This window comes from Pan troglodytes, chromosome 1 (genome assembly GCF_028858775.2).
Source record: "Pan troglodytes isolate AG18354 chromosome 1, NHGRI_mPanTro3-v2.0_pri, whole genome shotgun sequence".
NCBI classification, from domain to species: domain Eukaryota; kingdom Metazoa; phylum Chordata; class Mammalia; order Primates; family Hominidae; genus Pan; species Pan troglodytes.
In genome coordinates, this window is record NC_072398.2 from 12,637,085 (window position 1) to 12,646,918 (window position 9,834).

Here is a 9,834-nt window from a genome sequence, read left to right on the forward strand (position 1 = left end):
TTTGCCAAAAATATCTCCCTTGGAAATGCATTATCCTCAGAACAGCATCCAGCCCATGCCACAAGACTGAAGGCATTTTCTGCTCTAGCGCAGAACTACTTCTCCAGATCCCCTTCCTCAAGAAATGAAGTCTACTTATTTTTGTTCCACCTCAATAGTTGAGAGTACTGACCCCAGAAACTACAGGAATCAGCAGTATGCTAGAATCAAGATATGCAGGAATTTTACCTATAAAATTATCTTCTTTTCTGTGTGAAGGGCAGAAATGAACAGTGTAACCTTTATCCATTCTCCCAGCCTGAGCCAAGATGATACTTCAGACACCCGTGGCAGGCAGCCTAATTTGTTGTTGTTGTTGTTAAGATCTTTGCAGGAAATCAGTTTACAGCCTTGGAATGTTTTTAACTCTAACATGCGCAAAGTCATCTTAAATGTCTCACAAGCTTCCGCTTCAGGAAGTCATCTTTTTTAAACTTACTACCACTGAAAGGCTATTTCTCCTAAAACTGACTTTGCTTGATACAGCAGCGAGACCTCATTCTTACACAATGACATTAAAACTTAGGGAAAAAGGAAATACAGCTATAAAGTAAATGACAAAAACTTGAACCCACACACACTAACAAAACTGGTTTAGGGCTTTATTTTAAGGATTCTCACCCTTCCTTTTGCCCAAGAATCTTCTAGGCGGTTTACTAAAAAAGTGGCTGTCCTTTTTCAGACCTCGATTCAGGATTCAGCTTCAGATACGTGGAAACTAGACATTCCTAAAGATTCTCACCACCACATAAAACTAAAACAAGCTCTTTACTGCTCAGGATTACAGGGCAATTTCCAGCAATTACAGTCATTCAGGGATTCTAGGACCTGCCTGAACTGCACGAGACCCTTACTACTTCACACTCTCCATCTCCCCATTGGCTTTTGACATTTTCCCTGCTCAAGGGCCAAGCAGTATTTGAAAGGCTGAGGGAAAGATCGAGACATTAACTTCTCATGGACAGCTCTAATTAAAAAAGAAAATGAAAAACTTGTAGAGTAAGAAATCCATTTTCCTTTAAAAACTACAATTTATGATTAGCTGAGCCTCCTCCCATCACCAAAAGTTGGCATTCCCTCCACTCTGCCCAGACGTTCCCTGTTCATAACACTGTTTCATCACGTCATATTATCATTGTGACTTCTTCCCCCACTAGAGGACAAGAGCTGTTTCGTAGGCAGCACCCACCACCATCTCTATTACATAGTAGGTGCTTTAAATATGTTCACTGGCTTTTATTCTTGCCCTGTCTCCCCATGGATAATTAATATTCTATTGGATCTGTCCTGGCATAGGTAAAAAGTTATCTTATAGAAATCAGTTACCGGGTTATAGATGATATTCTGTAGGTTGTTTAAGGACAACATCATTCTTTTCCAGCTTCTTGTCGATTGGAGTCTCTTCTGTGTATGACCTAAGATTTTAGGCAAGTTTCATTTAAAGGTTACCTGGATTGAAACTGAGGCACTGGCCCTGTGTAAAGTAAAAATAGAGGAAAAGAAAAGTAAGCATGTAGCATTTTTCTTCATATCCTATTTTAAAATTTAAATTATATATTATGTTACTGATATTTACCAAATAATAGAATATTATTACAATCAACGATCTGCCTCCCATTCTTACCAGTGTGCTCATATACTAAATAATTTTGGATTGTGAGTGTAGGAAATATTGACTTAAAAAATACATCAGTAGAAAATTTCTAACATGGAATTTATTATTGAAAATACTAAAAGAGGCCAGGCATGGTGGCTCACACCTGTAATCCCAGCACTTTGGGAGGCCAAGGCGGGTGGATCACCTGAGGTTCAGGAGTTAGAGACCAGCCTGACCAATATGGTGAAATCCCATCCCTACTAAAAATACAAAAATTAGCCAGACGTAGTGGCATGCACCTGTAGTCCCAGCTACTCAGGAGGCTGAGACAGGAGAATTGCTTGAACCTGGGAGACGGAGGTTGAAGTGAGCCGAGATTGTGCCACTGCACTCCAGCCTGGGCAACAGAACGAGACTCCATCTCAAAAAAAAAAAAATTTAATTAATTAATGGTAAATACTAATCAAACAGTCCCGTACAATTACCAGAGGTATTCATTTAAATTTTCATTTCCATAAAATGAGAATTACAGTATTCACATCATTGGTTTGTTCTGAGGACTGAGTTAATAAAACAGCGAAAGAGTAAGCGCTATGTTAGCTATTATTATTGTGAATAGAAAGAATTGCTCTTCCTCCTCCAATTTAAACAAATCAAAGTAGGGAAAAATCCAATACTTTTAATACTATTAAGATACAGTTTTCTCTGTTGCTTAAAAAAATAATAATCACAGGGCAGGGGAGTGTTGGAAAGCATCAGCCACATTTTTTAAGATAAAAGCACTCATGGACACTACACTGCATTTAATAGCTCCAGGAAAAACTCGACTTTAAGCAGAACTAAGGGGGAAATGAAACCAGAGCTTCCTGTATTTTACTTCCAGCAATTCTGTCATTATACTGCACACCAACAATACACACCGATCAAATCTATCACTTTTTCTTTATTAAGAAAAAAAACTGTATCCCTCTTGGTTTACCACCTAAATATAGCCCCATGTCATTAACTTAATTCGTTAGTCAAAACCTCAAAACTCTGGCTCCGTGACTCAATTCAGGAAGTAAGAACAAGAGCAAAAAGAATGGATGCCGAGTTGCCATACACATGTATAATAACAAGCCAGTGACCCAATTTAAGCCATCTGCTTGCATTAAATCACGCAACCCCGGAAGTATCCCCAGGGACAGGTCCCGCCAGCATGAACACTTCGTGTGCATCACAAGAAGCCATCTCTTAAGTTTCACGTACGGTCAAAGGAAGTCACATGACTTGCGCTTTGCAATGTTTAATACTGCAGTCAAATGACCCGGCATCCTAAAGAGCGTGTTAGAGGCAGGGAACGCAATGGAGGTCACTCCACTGTCACTACAAATTCCGGGAAGGAAACTTCCCCAGATTCCTCCACTTGGAGGTGGCGCTCGGCCTCAGGCTAGGAGGGAACAGGTGAGAAAGCAGCCCAGGTGGGGTGGGTTTGCAGCGAGGAGACACCCCAGGGCAAACAGCCTGACCCCAGCCAGGGATGTCCAAGAAAGGCCGCGACTCCTGATAATCCCTTATGCCCCGGGGCGCCTCGCCTGCAGAGGCAGCGTCCCCGCCACCCAGCCCCGGCTCTGCCGCGGTGAGGACCTGCGGGTCGGGGTGGACTGGACACTGTCCCACCCATCAAATTGTGATTGAGGAGCCGTGACATCCGAATGCCATCCTCCACTGGCGAGACCCTCAGAGCAGCCACGCCCCTAGCGACTGCCCCGCCACCCGAGGCCGGAGGTCGCGCGACTCACCCAAAGACTGGTGTTTCAGGCGCTCCACGGAGCAGGTTGTTTGTCAGCAGCCAAGTGCTGTCAGGGTTCCCGGCTCTGGCGTCCGTAGGCGGCTACGGGAAGCCGCAGGAGTCAGTCCTCGTTCACTTCCCGGCTCGCGCGCCTTACTGCTGTGGTTTCCCCACCCTCCCCGCGCCCCGCCTTCTGTGTATGGGGCGTCCCTGGCGGCTCTGCTGGATTTTGGACAGGGACCCGCCGCTGATCGCCACCCAGCTCGGCCTCCTGCACAGCCTCTGGAGCCTTGGACCGCGACTGGCTTGCTGTGGGACGAGCACAGAGGGATAAGGACAAAGAATGTGTCCTGGGTGGATCTGGCTGCCTTTGCCCCGAAGGCGGAGTGGGGTGGGAGGTGGTTGGAAAATGGGAAGGAAAGAAGAGAAAGGCTTTGTCTTCCGCAGCAAGTGGGCCGACGTCCACCTGGCTGTTCCAGGCCTCCAGGTCTAGGAGGGAGGGCGCTTGGGGCTGGGACTTTTCAGGACCAGGGTGGTCACCGCACAGGCCCCGCCTGCCTGGACCAAGCGCTGGCCTTCCCGGGGCGCCCAGGTCCACGGGGTCAATGCCAGGGTTTTCTCAGCTTCCTCGTCTACCTCGGATCGAAGTCCAGACAGTGCCAGAAGAGACTTGGAGGCGCTGCTTTTTGACAGTACACACCTCTGTATGCAGGTGAAACGGTGGGGGAAGGGTTCAGTACGCTGGACTGTGCCCAGCCCAAGCTCCCCATCCGTTAGTGATAACTTGGACTTGCAGCCACTCCGCGTCACTCGCCAGTTATCCTGCGTGTCGGTGTTTTCTCCAAATTGGACACTTAGGGAACAGTTTAAGCAGTATGGAGCACAATTCTGTGCCTATTAGATGCTCTTAAATACCCGACTTCTCAGGGCCCTGCACTGACTGATAGTTTGACCTATTGGCTGTAAACACACCAGCCAGAAATACAAATAAAGTTAAACAAAGTCATGTCAGCCACTTGGAATGGCTGGCTGCTTACTGTTTATTTTGTGTTAGGGACCTCAAAGTTCTCATCTTCTCTACTTGGCTTTTATCCACATTTGTTTGGAAAGATATATTTTAGTGTCATTAACGTGGGCTTTCTCCTCCCTGGCTTTTGTTTTCATTATTTTTTGTTTTAATTGAGGAATTCATTACAAGTCCCATAACTGGGAACTCATGTTCTGATTCACTGTTGCTTTTCTCTCCTCCTTACCCATTTTCCAAGTCTGATGCACTTCTCAAGATCCAATCTGAATAGGTGAATTTACCCTTGACATACACTGCCTTGGATTTATAGTTGTCTTTTGGTATGTGTTGTGTGTTTTATCTATCCAACTCAACTGTAGTTTGAGAAAAGGAACTTGTCTTATACAGTCCCCAGTGCATAGTGTAATGCTTTGCATAAAATAGATATCAATGTTAGGTTGAAATGTTAGATTATTGATAAAGTCAGGAGCAATTGAATATCTTCATAATTCTGCCTGAGTCTCCCCCCAGCCCCGCCACTTTGAGACAGGGTTTCCCTCAAGTGATCCTCCCACCTCAGCCCCAGGAGTAGCTGGGTCTACAGACGCACACCACTATGCCCAGCTAATTTAAAATTTTTTTTTTGTAGAGACGGGGTCCACTGTGTTGCCCAGGCTGGTCTCAAACTCCTGGGCTCACAATATCTTCCTGCCTTGGCCTCCCACAATGCTGAAATTACAGGCATGAGACACCAAGCTGGGCCCTGAGTCAACCTTGTACTTCTTTACAAAGCTAAAATAAGTTGAAATAAGTACACATAAATGCTGTATTTCTCTTGTAAGTCATATTTAGGTGCAAACAGGGCTGAGTGAAAGGGCCAGAGAGCAGAGTTAACAAAGAAAATCTGGATTAAAATGTTCATAAATCCTAAGAACTTATTCCTAGAAATATCTCCCTCATTTGGCACTGTTGTTCCATTAGCCCAGTGTGTTATTTTAAATAAGCAAATATTCACTGAATGCCTATCATGGCCAGGCACAGCAGTAAAGAATACTAGCATGCAAAGGACCTCATGGGCCCTTCTAGATAGAGTCCCACATCTCTTACATTATTACTGCAGTATCCTAATCGGTCTCCCTATTTTTGCCCTTGCCCCTCTGCAATGTAGTCTCAACACAACAGCCAGAGAAGTCAGGACAAAACATAATTCAGATCATGTTAATCCCTTACTAAAACCTACTTTTTTTTTTTTTTTTTTGAGGCAGTCTCACTCTGTTGCCCAGGTTGGAGTGGAGTACAGTGTTACATTCTCAGCTCACTGCAGCCTCTGCCTACCGTGTTCAAGTGATTCATGTTCCTCAGCCTCCTGAGTAGCTGGGACTACAGGTGCGCGCCACCATGCCCAGCTAAGTTTTGTATTTTTAGTAGAGATAAGGTTTCACCATGTTGCCCAGGCTAGTCTTGAACTCCTGACCTCAAGTGATCCGCCCGCCTCGGCCTCCTGTAACCTGGGATTGCAGGTGTGAGCCACTGCATCCGGCCAACCGTCTACTAATTTTTGCTCATTCTTTGAGTAAAGATCCAGTTCTTACACGAGCACTTCCTGATCTGCCCGAATCCTCACACACTGTGACTTTATCTCCTACTACTTTCCTTCTTTTTCTGCAGCAGCCACAGCGACTTTGCTATTCTCCTAGCAGGCCTGTCACACTCCCATCCTAAAATCTTTACTCAATATTTCCTTTTCCCTTTTCAAGTCTACTCAAATGTCAGTTCTCAGTGGGGCCCTTCCTGACCACCAATATTTAAAATTGCAAACACTCTCCCAAAACACACTCATACACACTCCCTAGCAACTCTTCCTTGCTTTATTTCTGGCTAACATTTGTCATGCTAATATACTATATAAGGTGCCTTTTTATTTTATGTTACTTCACCCATCATAAGACTATAAACTCCATGAGGGCAAGGAGTTTTGATTGTTCTTGTTTCAAGGAAGCTTATACTCTAGTTGAGGACACATACAGTGATGTGTTTTAGAGAAGATTAAATTGGGAGCACCTGAGTGGCAACCTTAGTTGGGTGACAAGGAAAGTCTCTCAGAGGAGTCAAAGTTTAAGCTGCTGGTGAGTGAAAGAAAGGAAACAGCCATATGAAGATGGTGGGGAAGAGCATTCCAGCCTTAGCGAGCAGCTGCTGCAAAGTCCCTGAGGGTCTTGAGAATGCATTAAATGTGTTCAGGAAACAAAGGCCACCAACCAGTATGGCTGAAGCATGAGGGAAGAATGATATGACATCATGGGATTGGATGGCACCACCTAGGAGAGTAGTGGGAGAAAATCACCTCGGACAGCCCTGGGGAGATAAGACAACGCCAATAAATGAGACTGAGAAGGGACAACCAGGGGAATTTGCTGAGAGTGGTGTCACAGATGCCCAAGAAAGAGAAACAGCCTGTGTGCCAAGTGTGCTGAGAGGCCAAGGAGGACGGAAGTAAGCAATGGGCTTAGGAACAGGGATGTCATTGCTGACTCTGACTCTGAAGTGTGTTGAGAAATGGGAGGTGAAGAACTGGTGGAAACCATGACTATAAAGATTTCAGAAAGGTTTGCTGTGAGGAGGAATGGAGAAGCAGCATTATAGCTGAGGAAGGAGTGGAGCAAAGGGCAGATTCAGGTTTTCTCCTGTTGGTTTTTTTTTTTTTTTAAAGAGAAGATACTACATTGGTTACTTTTAGACTTCTTTTTTTTCAAGTGACCTGCCATAAGAATTACATTTCCATTGAGACTTACTACACACATACTTAAAATTACGAAAACAAAAATTTTGACCAGGCACGGTGGCTCACTCCTGTAATCCCAGCACTTTGGGAAGCCGAGGCAGGTGGATCACTTGAGGTCAGGAGTTTGAGACCAGCCTGGCCAATATGGTGAAACCCTGTTTCTACTAAAAATACAAAAATTAGCTGGGCCCTGTGGCGCATGCCTGTAATTTCAGCTACTCGGGAGGCTGAGGCATGAGAATCGCTTGAACCCAGAAGGCCGAGGTTGCAGTGAGCTGAGATTGTACCACTGTACTCCAGCCTGGGCAACAGAGTGAAACTGTGTCTAAAAAAAAAAAAAAAAAAAAAAAAAAAAAATTTGTACAAAACAATACTCCTGTTATGTGTAAAACAATCTACTTTTTTCATTTTAAAAAAATGCTGCTTATAGTCCACTAAAATGTTTGCAAGCCCCACTAACGGGCTGTGACCTGAAGTTTGAAGAACACTGGGTAGTATGTTGGTGTTAGCTCATACTGGCTTGTGACAGCCATTTTTGTACATAACTTCCATGTTGATACCTTGAAGTTATCCAGGGCAACTGCTAGAACTTAGGACCTTTTTCCCCCAAAGAACAAGATCTTAAACATTTACCAGCACGCTACTGACTTTACTCATGTGAATGATCCGTGGAGAGGAGAAACTGATCATGCAGGAGAGGGGATGGTGTTCCCAATAAAAGTTGCGAAAACCAGTTTCAGAACAATAGATATTGCCAATTATTTGCCACAACTGCCTGAGAGTTATGCAGATAAAAGGATCACTTCTGGTAGGATCAATTTCTTTTTCATCTATATTGTCCTCTTTCCTTGCCCAAGAAGCCACATTTATATGGTATAATATAGCCACACATTTAGAAATAGTCTTTTTTTTTTTGAGACAGAGTCTCACTCTATTACCCAGGCTGGAGTGTTGTGGTACAATAATGGCTCACTGCAGCGGTGACCTCCTGGGCTCAAGTGATCCTCCCACCTCAGCCTCCCAAGTAGCTGGGACTACAAGTGCACACCACCATGCCTGACTAATTTTTTTTTTTTTTTTGGTAGTGATGGGGTCCCACTGTGTTGCCCAGGCTGGTCTTGAACTCCTGGGCTCAAGCAGTCCTCCTGCCTCAACCTCCTGAAGTGCTAGGATTACAGGCATGAGCCACCATACCCAGGCAAAATTAAGTCTTACAAGCAAAATGTTAAATTATATATATAGAGCCCACATTTTTTAAAAAACCAGTAAAAAAATCATGATTTCAGACGTGAATTGTAAGCTCTTGCTACTTAGCAGGGTTAACTGATTAAACAGAAATAGATGCCATATTCTATCGATGTGAACCATATTGTTTCAAGCTAAGGAATACTCTGGCAGTGATTTTGCTTATTGTTTTGTTGCTGTGTTATTTTTGTTAACATGATTTTAAAATTTTTGGACCCCCTCTCCAACCATTGATGAAATAGCGGTGCTAAGTGCTGGGAAAATGTGCTCCAACTCAATAATTTTGGAATACAAGTTAGATATGATAAAACAGTATCAAGAACTTTAAAGAACTGCCTTGGTATGCTGTGAATTTAGAAACCAGAACTCCGTCACAGAACCTGTGACAATAATGATAAAAAAAAAATGTGAAAGCAAAAATTTGCCACAATGGATTATACATTTGTGAGCGCCGAGAACACATACCCTGCTATTCTCATGAGAAAATTAATCAAAATATGTAGGTTTTAAATTATGCAACATCTTCAGGAATGCATTCTTTACAAAACCACAATACTCACATCCTTATACATACATCTGCTTCCCCAGGAAGTGTCATGGACGGTGTCTTCTACCTCTTCCGATTATCTTCCCCAATCTAAAGGAATTCATTTCTCCTTTGAATCCTCTTGCTTTGACCTAATCTCCCCTACACCCCAATACTAGCCCCATCCATGAGCACCAAACTCTTTTTTTTCACCCTCCAGACCCCCTATGATCCGATTCACCAGGCTTACCTCTGAAGTTCTACAGGATCATGTCCCAAATCCAGTCTTTTCAGGTGGGAGAAACAAGCTTCTAGAACTATGGTTTTGTCATAAAATAAAAGAATCTGAGTGACGAGAGGGATCTTAGGAGGAGTATAAATTAATTCATCTCAACAGCTCAAAGGATGAGATAGCCTATTTTGTGAAATACATTTTTTGAATGGCTTACAGACTATGATGTTAGTACTAAAAAACGCTGAATTATTTGATATGAGGAAAATGTATCTGAAATTATGTAAAATGTAAAGGCAAAATGATACTAAAAATGTTTAAATAGTATTCATGGGCCGGGCGCGGTGGCTTATGCCTGTAATCGCAGCACTTTGGGAGGCCGAGGCAGATGGATCACGAGGTCAGGAGTTCGAGACCAGCCTGGACAACATAGTGAAACCCTGTCTCTACTAAAAATACAAAAATTAGCCAGGAGCGGTGGCAGGCGCCTGTAGTCCCAGCTACTCTGGAGGCTGAGACAGGAGAATCGCTTGAACCTGGGAGGCGGAGATTGCAGTGAGCCGAGACTGCGCCACTGCCCTCCAGCCCAGGTGACAGAGCAAGCTCTGTAAAAAAAAAAATAAAAACACAGTAAAA

The 9,834-nt window shown here is 43.8% G+C and overlaps 1 protein-coding gene across 15 annotated transcripts in view; it reads right to left on the reverse strand.

Annotated features, from left to right (window-relative positions):
• The window catches only part of LGALS8 (galectin 8), a 34,289-nt gene extending 25,002 nt beyond the window's left edge, over nucleotides 1–9,287 (reverse strand). For 4 of the 15 annotated variants that reach the window (XM_009441715.4, XM_009441711.4, XM_016941476.3 and 1 more), the window contains exons 1-2: nucleotides 3,418–3,557; nucleotides 1,366–1,513 (exon numbers count right to left, since the gene is read on the reverse strand). In XM_009441715.4, the coding sequence (XP_009439990.1) occupies nucleotides 1,366–1,410 (45 nt within the window). In that variant the 5' untranslated portion in view covers nucleotides 1,411–1,513; nucleotides 3,418–3,557. Of the gene's footprint in view, nucleotides 1–1,365; nucleotides 1,514–1,935; nucleotides 2,058–3,262; nucleotides 3,558–9,000; nucleotides 9,078–9,216 lie in introns of those variants that run through there. The other 11 variants (XM_054660636.1, XM_054660654.1, XM_016941461.3 and 8 more) reach the window with 5 other exon arrangements.
• Between the last annotated feature and the right edge of the window lie 547 nt (nucleotides 9,288–9,834).